Source organism: Centruroides sculpturatus, unplaced genomic scaffold (assembly GCF_000671375.1).
Source record: "Centruroides sculpturatus isolate CEXI.00-Female unplaced genomic scaffold, Cexi_2.0 scaffold1475, whole genome shotgun sequence".
NCBI classification, from domain to species: Eukaryota; Metazoa; Arthropoda; class Arachnida; order Scorpiones; family Buthidae; genus Centruroides; species Centruroides sculpturatus.
Window position 1 is genome coordinate 47,761 of NW_019385693.1, and position 27,736 is coordinate 75,496.

Consider the following 27,736-nt stretch of genomic DNA (forward strand, 5'->3'; position numbering starts at 1 on the left):
CGCGCGTTGAAAAACGCCTAGTGTGTACAGGGCCTTAATGTCCGGACGTTGCCACGAACATTCAAATCAGATATTTTTTATTTATTTATTTAAGTATTCAATTGAAAAACTGACTTTTTTACATTACATTTATAGGATTGTTGTAAGCATTTTAAAAAATAAAATGTTGCATTTGTAGAGTAATTTATTTAAAATTAAAATTTATTGAAAAAACTTTATTATTTTTTGTTTAGTAATGACATTTCACATCTACAGAAACACAAGATTGAATCGTAATTTACACATTGCTACTATTCTGTTTCTTTTATTTCAATATATATCCGGTCTAAACACCTCAATTTTCTAGGAATTATCAGATCTACAGACGCTGTAATTACTAGCCAATCAAGAACTTTTTATTTTATAAATGACTCATTTATAATTAATCTTTTCTCTTCAAAATTTACATACCTAATAATAATTGAAGTTTGTTCCTTATGGGAAATATCAGGAGTACAATCCATTTGGATACTATAGTATGTGGCTGCTTTTATATCGTCTTTAATTAAAGGACTTCATCTCCTAACGCAGAAATAATTTGTTCTTGTCATCTATGTGCTAAATGATGCACGATTCTGTTTATATGATACATTAGAACAGAGTCGTATTTACTTAAAACTACGACTATATGCAAATATACATATAATTTTATATGGCCGACGGCCACAGTATTATTTTCATTTCTTAACGGTATTGAGATTTTTTTATTTTAAAGTCGAATTTAGGTGGGGATCCTCGGGAGTTTCCCGAATCAAATAACAAAAACTAAACACTCGCATCACCGAGAATTACTTTGAAGATTGTCGAAATTCAGAGATTACAATAATAATGTTTACGATAAAATGTACTTTTCGTCATACTGACAACGATAGGAATATTGTCGAGTTTTCTTGCGCATTCTTGACAATGTTAGGGCCCCTCAATCGCGGGGCCCCGGTGCACAGCATCCGCCGCACCCCCCTCCCCCCGATGGCCGGCCCTGGACAGCTGGGTAGTGAGGAACTGGTTATGTAAATAAAAACTTTAAATGCGTGTTCATTTTTCATCATACACCTTTCAAAAACTATAATGTTTGAGTAATTATTAAAGGAATAAAATATTTATCACGTATTATTTATTTACACGAATTAAAAATCACCCTCTTTTTTACTCCACGTTGAATAAATGTTCGTCAGGCGTCAAGGAGCTCTCACACCTGGCAAACATTTATGCAAGGCTTTAACGACAACGGCTTGGCATTTATCCCGTTGCCAATGCGGCGAGTACAATAAGAAGTATTGTACTCACTGCATTGGCAACGGTATATTGTAAAAGTATTGTTCAGATTCTGCAAACTTCCGACGTAATTACTGTAGTTGAAATTCGCTTAACTTTTTCTTACGAGCGCAAGATCTCGCTTTTATATCCAAATTTATTTATACTAGAACAAGTAGCGAGGAAACCACTCGATCCAGGTCGATCGTCAGGAGGACTAATTCTTGCAATTTTTTCTGATCTAGGACATCCAGAGTTCTACCGAAATCTGATAATTTTATAGCAGTTAAGCCCAATTCTGATAATTTATTAAGCCAACCAGTCTGGTCATTATCCTTGTTTATTGAATATTCTTCCTTATGATGTTGTCAGGTCCCAAAAAGGAGTTGAAATTAAACATTTATTATTAGAAATTTATTAAAACGAAACTAGAAAAAATCGTCTATTGTTAAAAACCAATCAAAGGTCGAATTAGTTGTTCTAGTCATATTAAACAGCGACGAGAGAAAAAACGCTATTGATGTAAACGGAACGCAATAATTATAACTGATTAATAATGGGAAATGAACGACCTCCAGTAGAGACGGACCTTTGACGAGTCGCTCATATTCAAATAATTAGAACATAGAAATTTTGAAAAGAGGAAAGATTAATGACGAAAAGGGACATCGCGTCGTGTCGTTAAATTTCAAAAACGTCACAGACTAGACAACAATGGTGGAAAATATGAGTGCGAGTTTCAAAGTTCCATCAACATTTTGCATCCAGAATAACGGATGGTGTCGAGTAGATTCTTCGAAGCGGATCTTTCTGGTGACTCGAATAGGAATCGTCTTTCGTTTAGAGACAGACGAGAGACCAATCGGGGAGCGAGAAAAAAGGGACGTGGAGCCAATCGGAAGAAAATAAAACCAAGAACGGAGATTGATATAATCCCCGATCTTCGAGGACTTTCACAGTCCGAGAAACTGTACACCCGCACACAGTTAGTCAACGCGAAAAAGCAGTTTTCCGTCGGTTGTGCCAAACTTGTAACCCGTGACTACGGACTCGAACCGCCGACACCGACTGACGAATCTCCACACCCGCCGTTGCCCCGGGGCCTTCCTTCGAGCCACAGTAGAAACACCTTCGACACTTCGAACCTCCAATTGTGTAAAGAACATTTTTGTACCTTAGTGTAAGTTTACTTTTATGTTTAAAATAAACGGGTTTTGTGAGATTCTTGTCATCCTTGTCTCCTCCGCCACACCCACACGCGAACGACCCTAGATCATCCCGACGCGGGATTAACGATTCCCCCTGGAAGTCGGCGAACTTACAATGTATTATTAACTGAGAAAATTTAATAGCCTTTTCTCAGTAATGAAATACTGTTAATAGGTATAATTACAAGAATTGAAGGAAAATAAGATAACCTTTATTATGACTAACCTTCGAATTTTAAATTCCCGTAAATCTAACGACCCGGTGCGCGACCTTAAGGGAAAAAAATATCTACAATTGATCAAATCGTATGGATTACATATATTAAATGGCCGTTGTACAAATGACTATCCGGCAAATTTCACTTTTATTTCTTCAAAGGGTATGTCGGTAATTGTATTATAAACGACTCAACTGACCAGATAATATGATACAAATAACTCTTTATTAATTAATACAACTAAACACTTGTACATCCAGCCGGTTACTTCGAGCTGTCTCGCTCCTTTTTTCCGTCCCGCCACCTCGGCACATACTTGATTACATTTCCTTTGTTTCAAATTGTCAACATATATTATATTACATTTAATGTTTATCTAAATCATCAACATATATTACAGTAATAGACTCGGTAGCATTAAATGTTAATCTGTTGGACAACTCGAAAGACATTAAATTCAGTTTGGACTATTTTCTTACTTGTGCGATATTTAATTTCAACGTGGGTAAAATAGAGATATGCAAACTACAGAAAACTTGATACGTATGGAATCAGGATAAGCTTGATGAATATGTTTCGTCAGTCACCTCATTATATATTTAAGAGCAGATTGTTTGATAATTGACGGAGAAAAATTCACGACGAAGCTCAAACTGGAATCTCGTTTCTCGATGAAGGAAATTCTGAATGGATATCGTTAGCGATTCCGATGACGATTCAATGAAGTGTTCATTCGATAACGATAGAGAAGATGAATTAATTGTAGAATTAGATGATTACAACAGTGTTAAAATGTCGAATTTATCTTTTGGCCTGACAAAGCTTCGTCTCACTACGCAAATTCGACCGTGGAGTTTCTTAACGCCGAAAAATTCTTTTGTATCTAAAGAATTGTGGCAGATTTTGCAAATCTACCACAATGCCGGCCATTCGAGAGTACCGAGAGTACATTTTATTAATGTTACTTTTCTATAACGCGCAATTAATGTACAGTACTCATTTGCAATAAGGATCGTTAGACGGCCGCACGTCCGAGCGGTCAAGGTGGCGAGTCTACCGTTTTGGGAGACCCGGGATCGAATCCGAACAAGGATGAAAAAGCTCCAGGAATTATTCGGGTGGTTGGTCGGTCGGTCCTGACATATCGGCCTATCCCTTATTACCCGGCGGCCCCATTGTAGGCCTGGCCGATCCCGTAAAGAACTTGCTATAAGAGGCTTCCTTATGCCCACAGGACGGAAAGAGTTTTAATTAAGAGCGCAGAACTAGATTAAGAAATTCGTTTTAAGATAAATTTCAATATTTTGAAATGGAATACTATTTTAGTTGAAAATAATATTTTATTCCAAATCAGTTTAAGGAAATTGTTTTCGTCCAAACTAGCAAACCGTCCACTCAACATTAGATGGAAGTGTATAATGTTATCACTCCTTATCGAGGAGAACACAAGTGTCGAATATAAATTGTTTATTTCGAATGAAATTGTTCAACTAACACTATCGAGAAAATGAAAAACTGTATGCACGTTTCATAGTTTTAGAAAAAGCTTTCGATTCTATAGAGCACGACATATGGTTCAAAGTAGAACGTGCAGGTCTTTCAACAAAGTTTATCAATCTACTAAAAAATCTTACTTATCATTCAATAGAAGAATCTCTTTTTGTACGGATTTCGTTCCATCTGACAAAGGATTATCTTCAGGAGAACCCTTAAGCCCATTTCTTTTTATCCTTTTTCTAAATGACCATCCGAATTCTTTACAACGCCAAACTTCTGTACCAACTTCTTGCCATAAATTTTAGATTATTTGATGTGTTAATAACATGGAACATTTTGTATGCATTTTTAACGTGAGGAGATCGGCGGTTGATAAAGTGAAAAAAATACAACTATTCTTAGTCAAGCAAATTTTTCGTCTAAATCGTTCTGTGCGTAGGGCCGCGATAAGGATGAAACTATGTAGACCACCTCTCGCTGTGAATTTATTAATGAATTTTCTTCGTTTTGGAAAAAAATTACTGTATTACCAGAAAATGATTATAGGCAACTGATATATACTTTTATCATCTTGTAAAACGGCATGGTGGGAAATGTTACCCACTACTATTGAGAATTTGTTGAACAATCTTAGATTATCGTTTGAAAGCCCTTATAAAAACAATTTGCTAATCAATAAACTTATTTATTTATTCTTTCTTACTTTCTCTTCGCCAGATAACTTATTTTTGTATTCGAGTTCATCATGGAATTGCAAAAAAGTCATCGTCATCTCCTGACTGAGCCCACGTATGGCTGGATGACCTAGCGGTTAAGATAGCAGCCTACCGCTCTGGGAAACCCCAGGAATTTTTCGGGAGCGGATACGTCGGGCCTCGTCCCTCACCATTCGCCCGCCCCATTATGGGCCTGCCGAACCCATAACGGGCTTGCTAAAACAGGCCCTCTTAGTGCCCACGGGGCGGAAAGTGTTTTAAAAAAATACTCGTTAAACGGAGAATTGAAAATAATGTATAAAATTAGATTATTTTATCCAATATTTATCAAGAATTTTTTAATTAAAATATTATCAAGCTTTTTGCACTTAGATTAATAAAAATACCGAAGCGATTAAGTAGAATTAAAATGAATAAATATAAAATTTTCATAAATGTCGTCGTTTCATCGATAGACTTCAATTTCCAGATGGCGCTGGGTGTCGATGTCGTAGCTATAATGGAGGATCGTTCAGTTGGAGAGTTTTATTCGATTATTAAATAAGTAAGCGACGTAAAACGACGATGTCATTGGTTAAAAGCGATAAAGCTGTGACCGAGAAACTCGAGAGTTCGAAAAATATATTAGACGAAGAAACTTATACAAAAGTAAGTTTGGTGGAAATATTCTTGTGAAGAGTAATTGACTTAATTGCAGTCTTATTTTGCTTTTAAATACACAATTGTATAGAAAATTACACAAAACTAATTTTATATCTTCAGTAATTACAACAGTATGCCAAAAGATTAATTAATTGTACTAAATTACATAGATATAAACGTGTATAATGATTTGAACTAGGACATCTATGGTAAGATGTCAACTCTGGGAGGGTAGACTCTCTGTACAAGCAAAAAAGTCATAGGAACCATACCTGTACGTGTGACCCTTCGTCAGATATTTACTTCTAAAGTTTGGTTATCATCATGAACTGCTTGTTCTTTATGCTTTGAATGGGATAGCAGCACGATCTCTAAGACTATATAATGTCGAGTACTCCGTGAACGGTCGAGCGTGCTATTCAAAACTAGCATAATTACTTGGGCTAAATAGTTAAATGTGATCGTCTTAGCGGAGCGACGCGACTCCCGATCGTGCACGTCTTTGAAGTAGGCCGATTTCGGAGACTGGCTTGCCGAGAGTCACGCATAGAGGGTTTGCTCCTGTGGGTTTGGTCTATAGCAGTGGTGCGCAAACCGTGGGTCGCAAGAAAATTTTTCAGGAAATTTATTTGACAATAAAAAATATAAGGCAACAAAGTATCGAGTACCGGTAAAATAGGGAAATGAAATTATATTATTTATAAAAATAGAACTACTGTATATTTTTTTACGAAAACAATTGTCTGTATCAGTACCTAATACGGACGGAGGATGACTTAGGACTTGTGATTTCCAGTACGGATCCGAACGTAGAAGCGGTCGTGAGCTCTTTGCAAGCGCATACCTCACGTTGACTTCTTATGATGTAAAGTTTTTTGTTTTTTATTAATAGTATTTTTCATTAAATAAATATTTATGTCCATATGCATAAATAAAGCCATTGTTTCGTAAAACTATGTGTTTTATTCAGACCTCTAATAAGGCAAAAACATAAGTGCAAATCCCAGAAAGAATTTCCCTTTAACTGTGTTGACGATTTTGTGGCGATCCTTAGATAGACAGTAGACTTTTTTTGTCTACTGTCTATCTAAGGGTTGTCACAAAATTTTACACAAAATGGGGGTCGGAAATGAAAATAGTTTGTGCACCAGTGGTCTATATCTCTGATAATGTCCCAACTATTTTATTTGGAGGTGTAATTGTACTCGTCTACAAACTAAAAATCATACAAAAGTTATAAATTATCGCTCATATAATGTGTAGCTGTCTTTGCCTTAATAATAATCTATTTCATAAATGTAAAAGTTTATAATCTACATTAGACGGTATGTTCTCACGTAATGTTTATTATAATATTGTTAAGGAAAGATATAAGCACATATGTAATCATTTACAATCATTGAATTTTCTTTATAAGCAGTAAAATTGATTCTACCACATGGGAAATAAATGTTATAAACACGATCCAATAACAACTAAATTCTTTCTTGAAATTGGATTAATATACACCAAACTCATGATTATCTGTGCTAATTAGTGCATGGATTTGCATGGAAAACCATAAAATGTGGATAATCCAAAATAGCCCTCTAAGCTATAAAAAACTATCCAAAAGTTTTAAATGAACTATAGTTTATATACAGTTCAACTCCATTATAATATGATGCAAGTATGTCTCCCAAGTTTCATAAGCTAAAATGTATATTTAGTCAATAAATATAAAATGTAGATTTCTTCTATTTTCAAAAATATTGTGTTGAAATTTTACACTTGTATATTACTTACATTTTTTCCAAATTACTATATTTCAATCTAAAAACTCGCAGGATATTTTTTCAAATCATCAGCCCTGAGATATTATTTTGCCTATTGCAAAATAATATTTCAGACATGATGACTTGCCTCACTTTCATTCCTTATAATTGGCAGTTGAGAAAGGAAAGAAAGACTGAATGCTACTTATGATACTTTGTCATTTTACAGTAATTCTAATATTAATATTTTGATGACGCACAGACAATCCACACAAAGGTATAACCCAGGGGTGGCCAACAGTTTTTGCCCCCGGGCCGAATTGGAAAGAAAACTTTTTCCACGGGCCGAACCAGAGGCTGCCCTAGGAAGATTTTGAGGTGGTGCGAGATCTCATTGTGGTGTCACCCCGTAGAGACTAAATTGTACATAGAGATTACAGATATATTTTTCACATTATCATGCTTTATCAACATTCTATGCTGTACTTACAAGATTTGTAACGGAGGGTTAACTCTAAACGCACAGTGAATTGTTGACCTTTTTTTTTTCTTTTTCAGGCGTCAGAATTTTTAAATCGAGCTATTTGGATTTGAGTAGCTAATATTGAAAGATTGATCGCGGGCCACATAAATTCATTAGACGGGCCGGATCTGGCCCGCGGGCTGTATGTTGGCCACTCCTGGTATAACCCATCAAAATCAAACTAAACCAATTCTAAGTTCTTTTTGAGTTTTTGATTATATCTATTTGAACATTTTACTACTAAGAGAAGCCTTTCTGATAAAATGATCATAAATTTACATAATTTTATAGAAAAAAAAATGATATTTTTATCTCAGATTATTGAAAATTTTTTCACATTATATTTAATTATTTTTGTTTTCAGGAATTAGAAAACATTATTGAAAGAGACTTTTTTCCTGATCTGCCAAAATTAAAAGCACAAATAGAATACTTGGATGCTTTACAAACTAATGATGCTGCTAAATTAAGAGAAATTCAAGTAAAATATTGTCCAAAGTCAAACAGACCTGGAACATCCTTAAGTTCATTATGTAAAGTATTTGGTTTGAATTTTTTAAAATAATTAATTAAAATTCTATATAAATTGTAATTTATAAGTTAATAAATATAAATGTAAAATAAATAAATAATAAATAGTTTAATAAGGTAATTAATTTAAAGTTTATACATTTCTTTATTTTTTTAGATAATTTGAAATTAATAATGGAAAATATTTGGGTTAAAATAAACGTTTAAAAATGATCTTATAATTTAATCCCATTTTCACATATCTTATTTGCTAATAATTTATTTTAAATAATTAAAATATTAACAACTATTGCTAATTTCTAACAGTATCAATTATTAAAAAAACATTGTTTTTTACTGTATTTGTTAGTTATATTTGAAAATTGTGAACAGTCATACTTCCTTTGCCTTTTATTAGATATCAGCAGCAATAATTATGGCAGATAAAAAGTGGACACAAATATGAATTTAATAAAACTACAGTTATAAGGTTACATGACTTAATGAACAACAGAAATTGCTTTAATGGAGGAAAACAAAATCAAATGCATNATCAACAATTTTCTCCAAATTTTTGCATGAATTATTGAAAGTTTACAGGTGAGAGTATAGTTGTGTATAATATGCAGAAAGTACAATACTTTTTGTTATAACTTTTAGTTTTAGTTAAACAATTTTTTTGGAAAGAGCAATCTTTAAAAATTTTAATACACAAAATACTATTATTATAAAACATAATTAACTATTCATTGAAATTCATATATGTAAATTATACATTTAAAAATAATCTTAAGAATGATATTGGAATATAAGATGACTTTCTTTTTTAATATTTTATTATTATTTTTTTAACATGTATAATTTAGTATCAAAATGAATGGCTACACACAAATATTTCCAGAATTGAAAATAAGAGAGTTAATTATTTATTAGTTAGCTGTGCTTTTATTTGGAAACATATTCAAAAATAGATGATTTGCACTATCTTGAAGATAAATGAATATTAAAAAACATCTGAGGATTAAATATGAGGGCTATTTTTTAAATAATGTCTGTTTGTGAATAAGAGTGAGAATGACACGCGATCGCAGCAGTGTGCATGAGCATCTGCTCCCAGCATGCTTTGCATACATTTAGATGCCATTTGCAGCCATATCATCTGTCTGTGTGCTGAGCTGTAGAAGTTTATAATGTTTAAGAAAATTGAGTCTGCCATCGACTGTAAGATACGATCTATTATTTGATTTCAGAATGAAAAATCATGGCAACTATCTTTTGGGACAAAAAAGGGAATTTGTCAGTGGATTTTATGCCAAGAGACACAACAATCAATTCTGATGCATATTGTGTGACCTTGAGAAAACTCTGGCATGCCAGAGTTTTCTCAAGGTCACACAATATGCATCAGAATTGATTGTTGTGTCTCTTGGCATAAAATCCACTGACAAATTCCCTTTTTTGTCCCAAAAGATAGTTGCCATGATTTTTCATTCTGAAATCAAATAATAGATCGTATCTTACAGTCGATGGCAGACTCAATTTTCTTAAACATTATAAACTTCTACAGCTCAGCACACAGACAGATGATATGGCTGCAAATGGCATCTAAATGTATGCAAAGCATGCTGGGAGCAGATGCTCATGCACACTGCTGCGATCGCGTGTCATTCTCACTCTTATTCACAAACAGACATTATTTAAAAAATAGCCCTCATATTTAATCCTCAAATGTTTTTTAATATTCATTTATCTTCAAGATAGTGCAAATCATCTATTTTTGAATATGTTTCCAAATAAAAGCACAGCTAACTAATAAATAATTAACTCTCTTATTTTCAATTCTGGAAATATTTGTGTGTAGCCATTCATTTTGATACTAAATTATACATGTTAAAAAAATAATAATAAAATATTAAAAAAGAAAGTCATCTTATATTCCAATATCATTCTTAAGATTATTTTTAAATGTATAATTTACATATATGAATTTCAATGAATAGTTAATTATGTTTTATAATAATAGTATTTTGTGTATTAAAATTTTTAAAGATTGCTCTTTCCAAAAAAATTGTTTAACTAAAACTAAAAGTTATAACAAAAAGTATTGTACTTTCTGCATATTATACACAACTATACTCTCACCTGTAAACTTTCAATAATTCATGCAAAAATTTGGAGAAAATTGTTGATTTGATTAAGAAATTCTATTCATTAAGAATAAATAAATTTGCTTCTGCCTTTTATATTTGAAATTTTATTTTAAAAAACATTAATTTTTTTCAAATTTATAATAATACTAGCAGACCCCGCCACGCGTTGTTGTGGCTCAAAATGTATCTATTATAAATGTATAACACTTCCCCCATGGGGGGAATTTTTCGAAAAATCCCTTAGTGTACATTTTCTTGATGTACCCTATTAAAACGCAATCAAAAACACAAAAAACCGCATCTGAAATAGTATAAATGGAAGCAGAGTACTTTACAGTAAGCCTTAATCCTGTCCATCTCCTCCTGGGGGAAATTTCAACACTTATATTATATAAAAACACGTGCATATTCGAATGCAGCATTGTGTCAAAATTTCAAGGAATCAGTAGGAACAAACAAACATTACATTTTTATTTATATAGATAGATAGAAGATGATCTGCTTTAGTTCATTTTCACAGAAAAGCACAATGCCTCACAGAAAAGCAAACTTAGGGCGTCATACTCGTAGGACCATCTGTTGACATAAAAGCCTTAACCTAGATTATATATTTTAATTTATATGAATGTTTAATGGAATAATATACAGCCTATGTCCACCCTGAGGTTCCATTCTAAATATTGGTGAAAGAATTTTTGAAATCGGATGAGTAGTTTCAGAGATTACCTGCTGCAAAGAAACTTACAAACATTATATCTTTATAATATTAGTATAGATAAACTTTTTACTAATCTGAACATTTTAGCAATACTTTGTTTTGTTTATTGAAACTAGTATTATAAATCAAACCTGAATTTTGTCCTTTGTATGAGGATCATTCTAAAAGTAAAGAACATTTTAATCTGACAAGCTGTGCAGTTGTCCCACCACCCTCCACTGCCACGTCACAGACCTTCCCATGTTTTCATGTCAGTCTGATGCTAACAGCAAGCCACAATGATCATTTACTGTTTACAGTGTGACTTTGAAATGTGTGACAAAATTAAAGATCCTGCCAAGTGTGAGGTTTATAGTGTAATTCACTTTTTGAATGCGAAAAAGTTTGCCCTATCAAAATTTACAGATAGATAACCGAGGTTTATGGTAATGTGATGAATGAAGCTTCAGTTCGAAACAAACGGCAGGGATTGTTGTCCAGAAGCATTGTGCTTCTTCAGATAATGCACGTCTGCATGCTGCTACATTGACAAAACTTGCTTCAACAGTTTAAATGGGAAGTTTTTGAACATCCTTCTTATAGCCTGGACTAGGTTTCGAGTGATTACATCTTTTCCCAAAATTGAAGGATTTTTTAGCCAGGAATCACTATGGAAGTGACAACGAACTGAAAGAGGCCGTTAATGACTGGTTCAAAAACTTGGCAGTAACTGAGTGTACAGAAGGCATAGAAAACCTGATGACACTCTATGACAAATGTTTAAATTTGCAAGGCGACTATGTAGAAATATAGCTAAGGTATCATATGTGTTGTAAAATAAGTTTTGTTTCATTATCTTAAATAAAAATATCTACAGAAACAAATTTACAATGACCCTCGTAATTATTATTATTCTTTAGAAGGCACATCTACATAGCAGTCAATAAAAAGTTTTGTTATATTAGTTACAAACTAAATGAATTATCTAAATTAATTATATTATTGTTAATTTTACAGGTAATACACCAAGTACTTTTGAAACACCAATATCAAAATGTAATAAATCTCCAGAAAGAATCAGAGATGATGACAATATTAATGATGAAGAATTGGAATCCAAAAATAAAGGTATACCATATTTACTCAGATATAAGACGATCTCGCGTATAGGTTGAGGTGTGACTTTAGAGATCAAAATAAAAAAAAATTAGATTTATTAATACAATTCTAATTTTATTTTGTTTAATCACAAAATACTATCAAATGCATGTATTAAGGCAAACATCATGCTTGCCTTAATACATGATGAATTGAAAACAAAAACCAAAACATTATTGCATGATTGGGAAAAGTTTTTTTTTAATGATTCAGAATGTTCTAATATTCATTAACCTATTTCAATGTTGAAATTTTTTTTTTTTTTTTTTGTTGTTGCCTGTGACACCATGTTGAATTTTCGTCGATGTTAAGCTTAACAAAAATTTTTTTTTAAAATAATAATTGTGTTTACTGTGTCATTGAAAATTATTTTTTTATGTTGCACAAACAAAATAAATATATTGAAAAATATAAAAACAAAAAAAATTACATTTTAACAGTTCGTTTTAATATAAAAATTGTGAAACAGTGACATTTAGTATCAAAAACATTCTGATGCAGACACAAAAATATTTGGGATCGCCCATGTAGGTCAATGAGGTCAACACAAAAAGTTTCAGGAACAATGCAGGACAGGTTAAAAATAACAATTTAACTAATATAAAATAACTACATTTATAATCATTGCTAAATGACCTGTATTTCATTAATGTTTTTATAAATAACAAGAAACTATTTTCTGTGAATGAATGAGATGCAACGTGGTTTTTAATTGATGGATATAAGATTAAACCAATAAACAAAGGGGTGTATGTCTAAATATGTTTACAGTAGGTGCCAACTTATGATAAATAGACTGTAGACCTATAATGACAGCATGAAGTATACACGGTTCACAGAAATTATTGCAAAACTATAAAGAATCCTCTGTTCGTGCATATAGGACAACCTAGGTTTTTGAAGCAGTGAAAAATGAATAAAAATTGCATCTTATGTGCGAGTAAATACGGTAAATTAATAAAGGTTATTATTATTTCTGGAAAGGAATACAATATGAAAAAAATTTATTTTTAACGTAATTTTTTTTGGCAGCTTCTTATTAATAATAAAAATTCAGAAAAATTTATTTATTACTCATAAAAGAAATTATTATTCAAATAAAAAGTTATTAAATGATAACTTATAAGATGAGCCAGCTGAATGGTCAAGATGGTTAGACATCACATCAACCTGTTGCTTTGGAGTCTAGGATTGAATTCTAGCAGAGGATTTAGGGTGATTTGTTAGACCCATTCCTCACTATCAGATCAGCCTATTGTAGATCTGCCATACTTCTGATGGCCTGAAAACAGACCTTCCTAATGCCCACAGAGATAAAAGAGGAAAAATCTTAAAAGATGAATGAGCCATCATTCATATTTGTATTATTAGAAATAAAAATGGAAATATGTTGTTTTAGCCAATCAAGCTATTAATGTATTTTATAGATATACAATAACACTTTTAAAGATAAATAGAGAGACAACCAAATTCTTGGATTTCTCCATTTGCATGTTCCAAGTTTGAATAACAAGACTGGTACTTTGTAACTACAGAGATTGCTTATACTTAAAAATAGGAGAGTGAAATTAATTTGCTTGTTTCAAAAGTAAAAATCAAATGTTAATATATGATTAACAAAAATCAAATGTTAAACTTTACAAGTCAAGGTAATTTTTTTCAGTGTTAAAAATCAACATTTATAATGTTTAAAAAGAAAAGTATAATTTTTACTCATTATCATTATCATAGACTTTCTTGCTTTCTTGATATAAAGGGTTTTCCATTAACAGTTCCAGATATAAATTGCATACCATTGATGTTCTGTGTGATTAGCAACCTTGAAAAGTCATTGATTATCAGTGATTGGGCTGAACTTTTTCAAAAATGATTTTTAGGCTGTGTCATCTCACTCCATGCTAACCAAAACTAGCCACTAATGTGCAATTTCAAACACTAACTTTTTCCTGTGGGAGTTTATCAAATCTTATGTCTATGCCAACAACCTACAAACAATCTGTGATTTCAAGATGGAGATTTGATACGTTGTTAGTGAAATGGGCCAGAACTATGCAGTAGTATCATAAGCAAGTTTATATGAAAAGAGTGCACATGTGCCATCAGAGTCTCGGGGTACATTTGACAGACACTGTCTTCCAAACATAAAAATAACTTAGCACTGAAATGGGTTTTGATGTTATTTATACTGAAATAAAAATATCCACAGCTATTCAATAATTGATGCATTTCATTCTACAGTTAAATTCTCCACTGTTATTGGGATACCCTATAACATATTTCCTTTATTAAATCCCAGGAAGGTTTATTTTTAAACATCATCCCCAAGGTTTTTTCAAAGCTGAGATTTATTATCTTGCAACAAAAAAAAATTGGTAAAAGTTGATAAAAAATACCTCAATTAGTTGTACATTTTCTAAACTACAATTTCTCACTTGCTCCAGGAAATACTTGCTCAGATCACTAAGGTGGCTTTATGTATGTTAAGTTTTTCATTGATAACTTATAATAATAATATTATTGCTAACATATAATTTTTTATTTTAACAAATTTTTAATTTGAATTTATTTTTTCCAAACAGAAGAGAAAAAAGTTCCCCTAGATGAATTTTTGCAGAAATATACGAGTGAAGATAATGCTTCTTTTGAAGTTATTAAAAAAGAGGCAGAAAAACAACATAAACAAAAATATCCTTGGTTATATAAGGATGAATATGAAGAGAATAGCAAGTTACGCACATTATTAGCAATACCACCTAATGAAAGAAAAGAGAAAGACTTAGCTTTATGGTCATACAGAAATATGAATGCACTGATGTATGTTCCAGATGGTATGTTGTAATTTCTGTTTAATATTATTTTTGTCTAATTTGTCTTAAAAACTTAAATTTAGTTTAAAATTATATTTAAACTTTCTTATTTTATATTTAAAAAAGCATTATTTTTCAGTCTATTTTCTTTTATAAGTTTAAAATTGTTTGTCATTTCATTAATATTAAACATGTAAGAGTAACATAATATCAAATTAATGCAAAGTTTTAATTATTTTACTTGTATTTTATATATTTTTTAGCTTTTTTTTTGCTTTATTGTTAATGTGGGGAGGTCCATTGTCATAGACATTTCCAACTGTAAATAAGATAAATTAATTAATTAAAAAAAGAGAAAGTTTTTAATTATGAACATAGAAGAAAAAAAATAGAATAGAAATTAAACCTAAAAATTAATAGTATTGATGTTAATGGAGAGCAAAACTCTTTCAAAAACTAAAAAGTTTTTAGAACAAAAATTCAATGTTTTGATTTTGTTACTATGTAAATTTAGTCTAAAATCATTGCTTGGTGAAACATAAACCAAAAGTCAAGTGATAAAATCATTTGATTTTTAGACATAGAACTTTTATAGGATAGTTTGTACAGAATGCTAACAGAAAAAAAAGAAATAAATTCTAATGAAGAGAACATACAAATGAGAGCCCATACATTTGTTAATATTTTGTTATGAAAATTATCTCAGATGTATTTAATTATAAAAGTAAAGATTATTCCATTAGTAACAAAATAATTGAGGTAAAATCTAACAACTTAATATGTCTGTACAGTACATTTCACCCGCTCTATACAAAGTATTTATTGATGGAATGTGCATTGCTTTGGCAATCCCATTTCAATTTAAATACTTCCTAGAACAAATCTATTGAATCTTAATAGTTAATTGATTAACTATTAAATTATATATATATATATATTTTTTTTTTTTCAGTTCACTTTCATTCAAGAAGAAAAATTATTTCTGATGCTATGGCTCAGTATATAAGCATATATACCACTTTTTTGTTTAAGTGATTTTCAAATTAATTTGGTTGTGTCTTCTAACATTATTATCTTATGTTTGTATATATATATATATATATATATATTTTTTTTACGTAAATTTAGTATTTATTTTATTGTTTGCATATATGACAAACAATTAAAATTTACAGGTGATTTAAAAAAAATTTTAATTCAAAAATTATTGCAGTAGAAATTCATATTCCACTAGTTATAATTATGTCATTTTGTCATTCTCATTCAGTAGAATATATAATTTTTTTTACAATAAGTTAAAAGTGAGAAAAATTATTATTTTCCTTATAATTTGATAAATCTTAATACTGTGTGTTACATTTTGCAGTGAATTTTAGTTGATCTTAAGCTGAGCCAATGCCTTGGAAATACAGTAGAGCATCATTTATCCGAATCAATTGGGGACTGAGGTTGTTCGGATAACTTATTTTTTGGATAACCGATTATGTACGAAAAAATATATTAACCTATCCCATGTTGAAATTTTTCTCAGTTGCGTGTCACTTTGCATTGAATTTTCGTTGATGTTAAGCCTAACATAAACCTTTTAAAATAATAATCATGGCTATTGTATCGTTAAAAATGATTTCTTTATTTTTTTACAAACAAAATAAATATATTGAAAAATATAAAAACAAAAAAAAATTATACTTTAGAAGTTAATCTAGTATCAAAAGCGTTCGAATTAGCATTACACACAGTCCTCAGAAAAATACTACACAAAAGTGCCAGTGCTGCCAGCTAAAACACACACCAACCAAAAAAAAATATTGGCGTAGCCCAAGATATAGCCAAAGATTGCAGCGCCACAGCACTAGTGAAAATTAAAATTTGCTGACTGAATGCTTTCGGTTAACTGACGTTTTGGATAAACGATGCTCTACTGTAATTGAATTTTTTTTTTTTTTTTTTTAATGTAAGTGAATCATAATTGAAAAATTATAAAATTATATTGAATGTGACATTGATAAAATTTACTCAATAATAATAGTGATAGATGACATATCTGCCATCTGCCAATATACCGATTTTGCCGATGATTCATATACAAATTCAAAGATTGACAAAATTATATAAGTTAGTTGCAGCAACAGGAAATTAAAGTTTATATGTCAGATTTAAGACAATGGAGCAAATAATTATATAATGACAATTTTTACATTGTAAAGAAATTTTAAATTATGATAAAGAATGCATAATTTTAAGTAAAAATCTATTTTTTCATTTCTTCTTCCACCATTTTTTACAGGTTACTGCTTGTTTTTAATAAACACATTTAACAGATTTGTTTGCAAAAGTTAATTTAATAAAATATACAGATATATAAACACTATGGATATCTATTATATAGTATATCAGAATTTCAGTATATATAAAAGTATATAAGTAATTAGTATATAAGTATATAAAAGTATATAATGAACAATATAAAAGTACAATCTCTTATATAGTTAATTTAGTGCAATTGAAAATGTAAGTTTGATAACTAACTAAAAATTATTTTTAGGTTGTGAACTTACTCCAGAAGAAAAACTAAAATATACAAAACAACAAGAAGTTGTTCATGTAAATTCTCGTTATCAAACTCCTCCTTTTAATGATCAAATTAATAAAGCAGTCATTGCAGAAGCAGCATCAGTCCAGGCTAAAATGAAAGAAGGCAAAGTTGGAATAGATGGAAAAGAAATATTACCTGATGAGTCACCTAAAGTAAATGGTTATAGTTTTGTAGCAACTCCTTCCCCAGCACCAGGTATGTTAGAGAAAAGAATGTACATTAATAATTTTGATGAATGATTTCAAAAAGTTTAAGTTTAGAAGTATATATTGTTAATGTACAGGTTGGTTCATTGTAATCAATCCACTGGAATAACTCAAGAAATATACATCCTACAAAAAATTCATTGAACCAAAAATGTTAGACTTTAACGTGATCATAAGACAGGGTTATTGGTTTCATCATGAATGGCACTACATTAGTGAAAATGGAGTCAGTTTTACTTAGATGGGAACCCCCATTTTTATTGCATATTATGATTCTATGTCGAAAAACATGTTTTTTTTTTTCTTTTTGAAAGATGCACTTATTGGAAGTTATGAATGTTTGAACTTTTACATGACCATCGCATCACATGTTCACATCTGTGGATATCTATGAAATTCATTGAAAAAATTGGAAAGAAAATGCTAAAAAATTTGTTAGGAAATTATTATTTGGTGGAATTATTATTATTGTTATTTTTTTCCTCCTCAAATATAAACTGATGACCTTCAGCTGTGACAAGTTTTTGCATCTTAAAATTACTTAATATGTTGTTGTTAGTAAACTTTCAGCAGAATGTTTAATTAATATGAGTTTTCTCCTATGGCAAATTACATTCAAAGATCTTTATTTTGCTGAATGCATAAGTCAATTCTCTGTTGGAAATATCTCATGGATTTTATTAAAATGTTTTATTGTATATTTACACAAGCTGTTTGTTCTTCTGATCACATCATTTCTAGTTGTTGGTTCTTGTCTGCAGACAGCATTCTTTAAATATCTTCACAAATAAAAGTCAGGTGTAGTCAAGTCTGGCAATTGTAGAGACCTTTGTGCTGATCCATGTCATCCAATCCATCTTCCATAAATTAAAGTGCCTACATAAATAATTTACTATAATTCATACATAGTGGAGCCCACTCCATCTAACTGAATTCATGTTGTTTGCCTTGTATGAATATCAACATCTTTAAGCAAACTCTAGAAAGTTTTGCCCACTCACATTTCCATGGAAAAATTATGCACCTATTAGGTAACCATTGATAATATGACATCATGCATTTACACTCCAGCAATGTTGAACATCATCTATCCCATACCTTTGAGGTTTCACATTTGAACAATAAAACAGTTATACCTATTTAGTTTCCCAGTACAGTATTTTGAAATGTTGCTTCATCAGAAAATAGAACATAATTTTAAAAAGTTGCATCATTTCTGAACATTTCTTGTGCCATCAACAATATTGCTTATGTAATATCAAATCATTTTGAGTAAGATCTTGTGTTAGTAGTATGTTATATTCATAATACTTGGTTTTTTTAACATTCTATGGATTGACGAAGGAAAGTATGTCTAATATATACAAATAAGTATATCTAAATTGTCTTAGATATACATATTTGCATTTCCATCTGTCAGCTACTATTAAGAGGTTAGAGGTGAATAGCTGCTAAAATGACAGGTAAACATTTATCATTATCATAGTTATGATTTAATTTCCTGCATGTCAAGTGATCCTGACAGGCTCTTGTAATTCAGCATTCTGAAAAGCATTGTAGTATGATTTGGACATTGTCTATTTGAATACTGTGCATGGTACAGTGCAATGGCTTGATGGTAATTTTTATGACGTTCACTGAGAATAAGCAACACTTCAGCAATTTATGAGGAAGTACGAGTAAAATCATCCATAATTACAGTCGATCCCCCTATAAGATGGTAGATACATTCCGTTCTTTATGAATCAATTTTGTAGGAATCACAGCCCGATACGTGTGAAGTTTATGGACTACTGCTGTTTGAAAGGTTTTCTTCCATAAAATTAATCGATTCTAGACTAATCTGACTCAACATTTCCAAAATATGTATATTTGTTTTGGAAATAATCCGTATAAACTATGCTATAAACAAAAAATTGTAGGATTACTTACCAAGTGTGCACCATTTGACATCTCCGTTGCTCAAGCTTGTTTTTGTCGCGGAACAGTGCAGCAAACCGTGGCTGCGATTTCTGATGTTATTTTTCTGCGAAAACTTCGTTGAACTTTAAAGACATCATTAATAGAAATAATTTTAATCGCCGTTGAATAAGAAATGTTTCTTTCACAAGAAATGTATAAAATTACAGTACTGTATTAGACTTACGGTATCTAATTTACATACTGTACAGACAATAGCTCGCCTAAACTGTCCGTAGCGTAGCGCTAGACGGCGGAAAGTATATATATAATTATAAAAAAGTTACAATAAATTAAGTTAATATATAATTATATATACAGTACCTAATTTATATATAATTATATGTACAGACAATACTAAACTCAATTTACCTGCCTAAACTGTGTAGCGTGGCACTGGACGGCGGAAAGTAGTTCGGCTGCCCGATGACATTTTACGTAATTATAAGAGTTTTTTTACCATTGTTTACAGATACCGCCACAATTTTTTCGCTGTCTTATAGGAATCGTAATTATAGGAACCCGTCTTATAGGGGGATCTACTGTACTATTCCCAAAGTTATGGATATCAATAAACTACAAATAATTAAAGATTTTTTCAAAAGTACTTAAACACGTTTAGTCAAGAGACAATGTGCAGAGTGATGCCTAATGGCAAGTGATGACCACACAAGAACTTCACTAATAGTTTAAATTAAATGATAAATGTATTGATCATCATAGAGTTTCGTAAAGAAATAATGAATGAATGAAATATATTAAGTTAAAGATAACCTCAAGCTGTGGTTTGTGTTTTTGTTTCAGTTCATTATTTGAAGGAAAAGAATAATTCCAACAAATAATAAGTTTCCTAATAATTTTTTAGCAATGAACTTCACAGATATCGATAGATGCATATACACATGGTGTGATAGCCACATAAAAGTTCAAACATTCGTTTGTTTGTTTCTGATGTGGAATCAGAATGTGATAAAAATGGGTGTTTCCATTTAAGAAAATAAAGTTGACCCAGTTTTCACCGATTGTAACACTATCTATGACAAAACTGATCACCTGATCTTGTGGTCCCCTGAAGTCTAATATTTTTGATTCAATGAGTTTTTTGTTGTGTTTGTATTTTTTGAGTTATTCCAGTGGATTGATTAAAGTGGACCACTCTGTAAATATATATGAAAATTGTGTTTCTATCTTAATACATACAGTAATTCAAGTTTAATAAATATTTATTTAAATTTATCTTAAATATTAAAGATATTAAGGAAGATTGCCCCAAAGTATTTTTTATCATTTTATAATAATAATTATGTAGAAAATTTAAAAACATGTTTCAACTTTTAATATTAATATAGTATTTTATAGTTCTTTTCATATATATTTATTAATTGAGGATTAAATACTCATTAGTAATAGGATCTTTAAGTGGAAATTAAAAGCATGCTTTTTGATGATTTTTCTTTTATATGAAAGTTATAATAATAATAGGTACTTTAATTATTTGCTTTCTTTAAATGAAACATATACTCTAATGGTAACACAGATGATATTAAGCAAGTACATTACTAGAGAAGAATCTATTTGTTATAGGGCAAATAGATTCTTCAGGCCCCACAGTGAATGTACTATCGACATAGTACACTTGCTGAAGGCCTGAAGAATCTATTGTAAATCTTTACATGTACTGTACAATAAATCGCATACTTGCATTGGATGTCTGAATCTGTTTCATTTGAAGGAATCAAATAATTTGATATTAGCATATTTGTCAATGGCAAATTTTAATGAGTATGCATTATTAGCAAATATAGAGCTTTAATTTCTTTATGAATACAAGTATATGATTGATTTTCCTGTTTGAATATAATTTTTAAAAAATTATGTATTTAATTTTAAACTATATGATCTGATGCATTAACATTAACCATCTGATGTTCTACAGGTGTTTGTGAGTCTCCTCTAATGACTTGGGGAGAAATTGAAGGTACTCCGTTTCGTCTAGATGGCAGCAACACTCCTTTACCTCAAAATGTAGGAGGACCACAATTTAAAATTCCAGACTTGCCAGCTCGTGAAAGAATAGCCTTATCTTTAGCAGATAAAGTTGCTAAACAACATAGAACAAAGAAACGAGAAGCCATGCAGAGAGTACATTCTACTCTTTTAAGGTAAGATTTTTATTCATTTACATTAACAAAATTTTAATCTTATCTATAGTTAGATATATTTATTCCAATCAAATAACAAACCAGATTTTATTAATAATATAATTTAGGCTTTGTGTGTCAATATAATCATATTTATTCCATTTTTAAATTTTTGCTTAGTTCACTATTTTAATTGAACAGTTATTTTCCATTATCAGTTTAATTTAAATAAAAAAACTATGTTTATATTAAGACTCAACAAGTTACCATTTTACTCTGGAAAGTCTTTTTCTGTAAAAATATAAATTTTCTTGAAAATATGAAACTATTCTAAAATATTTACTTGCTTTGTATTCCTATACTTTAAAATAAAATTTAATGCCAGGACAATAATTATAATTTTGAAAAAAATTTACAAAATTTCTTATGGACGAATTCAACAAGTGTCCTCCTTCCTTTTTGTCATTTCATACACCAATAGGAAATAAAGGTTGACTTCACCACAAGATTGGATATTTCCTATTGGTGTATGAAAGGACAAAAAGGAAGAAGGACACTCGTAGAATTTGTTCATAAGAATTTTTCTTTCGTATTTCGAAACAGTGTTGTATCTTTATATTTGTTTTTCAAAACTGCAATGCAGCGTAATAATCAACACTTGGCATAACTCATTCATTTATTTCAGCTTTTGTTGAGACGCATTCTTACACACATTTCAGGCTTTGTTTTGCTCCTCCTCAGTCAACTTTTAAAAACCCTTTTAAAATCAAAAATTCCATCTTTTGACGTATTTCTACAAACAGGAATTATACACTATATATTGGATTGTTTCAAGTACTAGGCTGAAGATTTAATCCTACTTGTTACCTACCAGACCTAGACTTTCACAATTAGACTTTACTAGACTTCGAAAAAGATTCTTTGAAATATCAAGAAAAGACTATAACGGACATGAACACAGTTCTTCTTTTATATTAACACTAAACAACTCAACTAAACTTCACAGCATTTAATGGTGTTATTCTTTTATGGTGATTTGCATAATAATGCTTTCTTCCAAAAATTTTTTCTTCTAAAAAATTTATTCAATTATTAAATTTATGCAAATCACCATAAAAGAATAACACCATTAAATGCTGTGAAGTTTAGTTGAGTTATTTAGTGTTGGTATAAAAGAAGAACTGTGCTACATGTCCGTTATAGTCTTTTCTTGATATTTCAAAGAATCTTTTTCGAAGTCTAGTAAAGTCTAATTGCGAAAGTCTAGGTCTGGTAGGTAACAAGTAGGATTAAATCTCCAGCCTAGTANGTTGAGTTATTTAGTGTTGGTATAAAAGAAGAACTGTGCTACATGTCCGTTATAGTCTTTTCTTGATATTTCAAAGAATCTTTTTCGAAGTCTAGTAAAGTCTAATTGCGAAAGTCTAGGTCTGGTAGGTAACAAGTAGGATTAAATTTCAGCCTAGTACTTGAAACAATCTAATATATAGTGTATGATTCCGGCTTGTAGAAATACATCAAAAGATGGAATTTTTGATTTTAAAAGGGTTTTTAAAAGTTGACTGAGGAGGGGCAAAACAAAGCCCGAAATGTGTGTAGAACGCATCTCAACAAAAGCTGAAATAAATGAATGAGTTATGCCAAGTGTTGATTATTATGCTGCATTGCGGTTTTGAAAAGCAAATAAAAAGAAATTTTGTAATTTTTTTTTTTTTTTCAAAATTCCAATACTTTATTAGAAACTATTAGGCTATAATGATGCTATATTTAGATTGGTTTTACATAGGAATTTATAATGTAATTTTAGTAAGTCAATTTTNCCAATTGTCTGGCTTTTTGGCATTGGGATCTGGAATCCTAAAAGAAATTCATTATAAATGATGTTTCCTAATTACAGATGAATAGGATTATATATATATATATTAAAAATATGTATAAAAAACCCACTTTTCTCTTTCATCCCAATCTTCAGGTTTTGAATCATTTGGATCATCAATTTCAGCAGGTGGATTAACTGAAGGACTAAAAACAACTTTTTTTTTAGTTTTTTGTATAAAAGTTTTATTTTTATATAAATCAGAAACAATGACATTTGTTATTTGCATATATACCTAACATCTTCTAGTAAACTTCCCTTGTGTATACTTTTTTGATCAATCTGAATTTCAAAACGATTGTCAGGTGTAATAACTGAAATACACAGAGAAAATATATTTGAAATTATCATAAGAAACTTATTCAACTAAATTAAAAGTTGTTGTTATAATATGAATTTATATGATAATGCAATATCTAACAAAAACTGAATTAAAACTGGTTTAGTATACATTTAAATATTATATTACTTATTACACAGTTATGGGTTTTGAAAATTAGTTATTATTACACAGTTATTTTTACACATTAGTTATTATTACACAGTTATTATGGGTTTTGAAAATTCAGATGTGAATCATACATTAAAATCAGCTTATTGTAATCACAGATATTGTTATCAGTCATTTAATATAATCAAAGTTAACAGGTCCTAAAACAATGAGTTTAAGCACATTAAATAAAACTTTAGTTTCTGTAATTAGAGAATTGGTTATAGTTATCATCATATATGTGTAAATAGGCATTTTTAAGCTTGTTTTTGCACTATCAGCCTCAACATTTCAATCATTATCACTGATTAAGAAGAGTGATAATCATTAAGATCTATTATTACTTGCCTGTAATGCAATTTGTTTAAATTGCTAGCATTTCTTAACTGTAAATGAACTATTCTTTAAGAACTTAACAAGCAAAGTATAGTGGATGAATTATATATTAATAAATAAATAATAATAATAATAATAATTATTATTACGCGAGTATAGTAGAGAATAAATAAATAATTCTCTGATGTTTTTCGAATAATTTGGCACGCTTTAAATGAAAATTTAGATGCTAATTTAAATTTAAACTGTTGTTTTATTTTAAAATGTTTGGATCAATGTTCTATTTTAAAAATTTTCCATAATTTTAAAGATGGCCTAAAAAGGCTGAAAATGTTTTATATGTAAACAATACTGTTATGTTTCTACAATAAACATCTAATTTTACTTGCATATATTTCTGGACTGTTACGTATTCCAATAATTTATAAGCATTATTTCATCTTTAATGTTCTGGTCTAGAATGCATCGTAATTAATGCACACACAGGAGAATGAAATCCTGGAGCTCCCATGTAAAGCTCTAGAAACCTTTTTCCTAACTGAGGATCAACAGCATTCTCTCCTGGATACTGTTGTTCCTCATATTTTTCTGGATGATTATGCTCATTTTATAAGATTCAGCTTCTAACATTTCAAAATGGATTACTCACCCAGATATCTCATATTTTAATCTGATTATAATTAGAATGCTTTAGAGCAGGGGTCGCCAAAGTGGTCTATATCAACCCCCAGGGGTCGATATAACATTACTGGGGGGTCGATGAAAAGACTAAAACTTACAAATTTTGAACCGAATATTGCTAATCTTGCTAAGGATTATCAAGCTTATCTGTCTCATTGATTGTCAGTTACAAAAATTATTATTAACATATGTACAGTAAAGTACTGTACAATAAATGTAAAAAATGTAAAATTAAAAGATATATATTAAAATAGTAAGTGCTTTTTTTTTGCTTGTAACAAACTTTTTGATGGGGGTCAATGTGAGGTTTCGAAAAGTTGTAGGGGGTCGACGATCAAAAAAGTTTGGCAATCCCTGCTTTAGAGTGAGAAAGAATAGTTTTAGCTGGTCTTCTCAGAACTATCCATAAACTAAGTTCTTGTCTTTATTTATCAATGGAAATTGTTACTTGTAAAGCTGTATTAATAATACTTGCAATCAACACAATTCATTGACGATGAGAGTGATCGTACTCTATTCATTTCTTCACTATTAATATGGGGATAGATTATTGATAGAGTAACCCAGTATTAATGTTAATTAATACACAGTTTAATAAAATATGAGAAAATCAAACAGTTTTGAATTTTATAAAGACACCTTCTTTGGAAACATAATTTATATTCCAAAAAAACAGTTTTTGAAAAGGCATCTTTGTCAAAAACATTTCATTTTCTTATATTTTATTAAAGTGTGAATTAATTAACACCAAATACTGAGTTACTCTCAATAACTGTAAAAATAGTGGAATACCCCAAACTTATGTTATACTATGATTATACCAATGTATTATTTCATATTATATATTTGAATATATTATATATATATCATACATTATAAATAATTATTTTATATTATATTTGGAAAATTTTATTATATAATTAATATATAATTTATTATACAGTCCTTCAAATCTCCGAACAAATACTCCAAAAACGCCCGTAGAAAGATTGAGTTCTATGTCTCCCGCCGCGCAACAGTTAGCATGTTCCAAACTCGGCATAAATCGTGGGACCGACAAGGCACTACGAGCAAGTTACAGTCCTTCCCCCATCCATAGTTCCTCCAGAGAGAAGACTCCTCTGCAAACACCATCACCAACTATTTCTTCCAGAAGCACTCCGGTCAGCAGCGAAAGACTCAAGAAGATGGCATCGGAAGAAATTTCGCTGACGGACAATCTCTTGAAGTTACCCAAGAGGCCCAAAGCCTCGGATTTTTTCTGACGAACATTCTACGGCGGTCGTATCTACTTGTACATATATATACAGATTATGTATTATATAATCAAACACCTTGTAAAATACAAAGTTAAGTTTCACTATCAAAGATATAAAAAGACGAGTCATTAGATTTGAGTTTTAGCTTTTACGTAACATCGTAAATATTGTAAATGCCGTAACATGACAATCAATACTATTAGTGTTATAAAAAGTAATTTTTTAATATCGATAATTTGGAATCTATACCAATTTATTGTACGAAAAATTATTTCAAGATAATAAAATTTTGAAAATTACATCTGCCACAAAAGTAAATTAAATGTAATTTATTTGAAATAATATTTGTTTAATTTATAAAATTTATATCTAAATTTACAGTTAGTCAACATTTAGAAAGCATTGTATATAATTTTAAAAAATTGTCAAATCAAATAAAATATTAAGATAAACATATCTGTCAATTTATACTAAAATTAATGCATCGGTTCGAGTCAAACGGAATTTTCGTAGATTTAAAAAATACGTATTTGTAAAATCAGTTTCCACATACTTGGTTCCACGTGTCCGTTTCGAACATTAAATACGCATCAGACACGTATATAAAAATGTACCTCGAAATCTTACGTCCATATTATTAATCGGATTAAATAATTTTTCCTTTTCTTAATGTCAAAATAATTTATTTATTGCCAAATTATGTATTTTAATAAATTAATTTTTACAAATATTTTAAGATTTTATATCAGTTGTATGTACATTTTAAAAATCCCTAGACCTAAATAAAATTTTAAACTCGAGTTTTTTAAAGTTCATAACTGCATTTTTTTATTAACAAAATTACAATACCTTCTAATATACAATAAGCTATAAAAGAAGTGGTTATACACCAGTTATAAAAAATAATTTAATAATAATATGAAATATTACCAATTATAACTAGATCATCCATGCACTAAAAATCATACAATTATAAAAATTATATGATTTTTAGTGTCCGGACAACATTGCCTTAATGA

General features: G+C 30.1%; 1 protein-coding gene across 1 annotated transcript; it reads left to right on the forward strand.

The window, feature by feature from the left end:
* The first annotated feature begins 5,401 nt into the window (after window positions 1–5,401).
* LOC111641252 (protein DGCR14-like) lies at window positions 5,402–27,485 on the forward strand. The gene is made up of 7 exons (XM_023387393.1): window positions 5,402–5,580; window positions 8,216–8,384; window positions 12,226–12,336; window positions 14,946–15,194; window positions 17,719–17,964; window positions 21,871–22,096; window positions 26,402–27,485. Exons 1-7 carry the CDS (start codon window positions 5,497–5,499, stop codon window positions 26,721–26,723), a joined length of 1,407 nt encoding a protein of 468 aa, XP_023243161.1. The 5' UTR covers window positions 5,402–5,496; the 3' UTR covers window positions 26,724–27,485.
* The last annotated feature ends 251 nt before the right edge of the window (window positions 27,486–27,736 follow it).

Excerpts from the sequence above, each read along its gene's own strand:
- LOC111641252 (XM_023387393.1), top strand. The coding sequence starts at position 5,497 with ATGTCATTGGTTAAAAGCGATAAAGCTGTGACCGAGAAACTCGAGAGT. Across the intron at positions 8,385-12,225 it reads AACATCCTTAAGTTCATTAT|GTAATACACCAAGTACTTTT; the intron begins GTAAAGTATTTG and ends TTAATTTTACAG. Across the intron at positions 17,965-21,870 it reads AACTCCTTCCCCAGCACCAG|GTGTTTGTGAGTCTCCTCTA; the intron begins GTATGTTAGAGA and ends GATGTTCTACAG.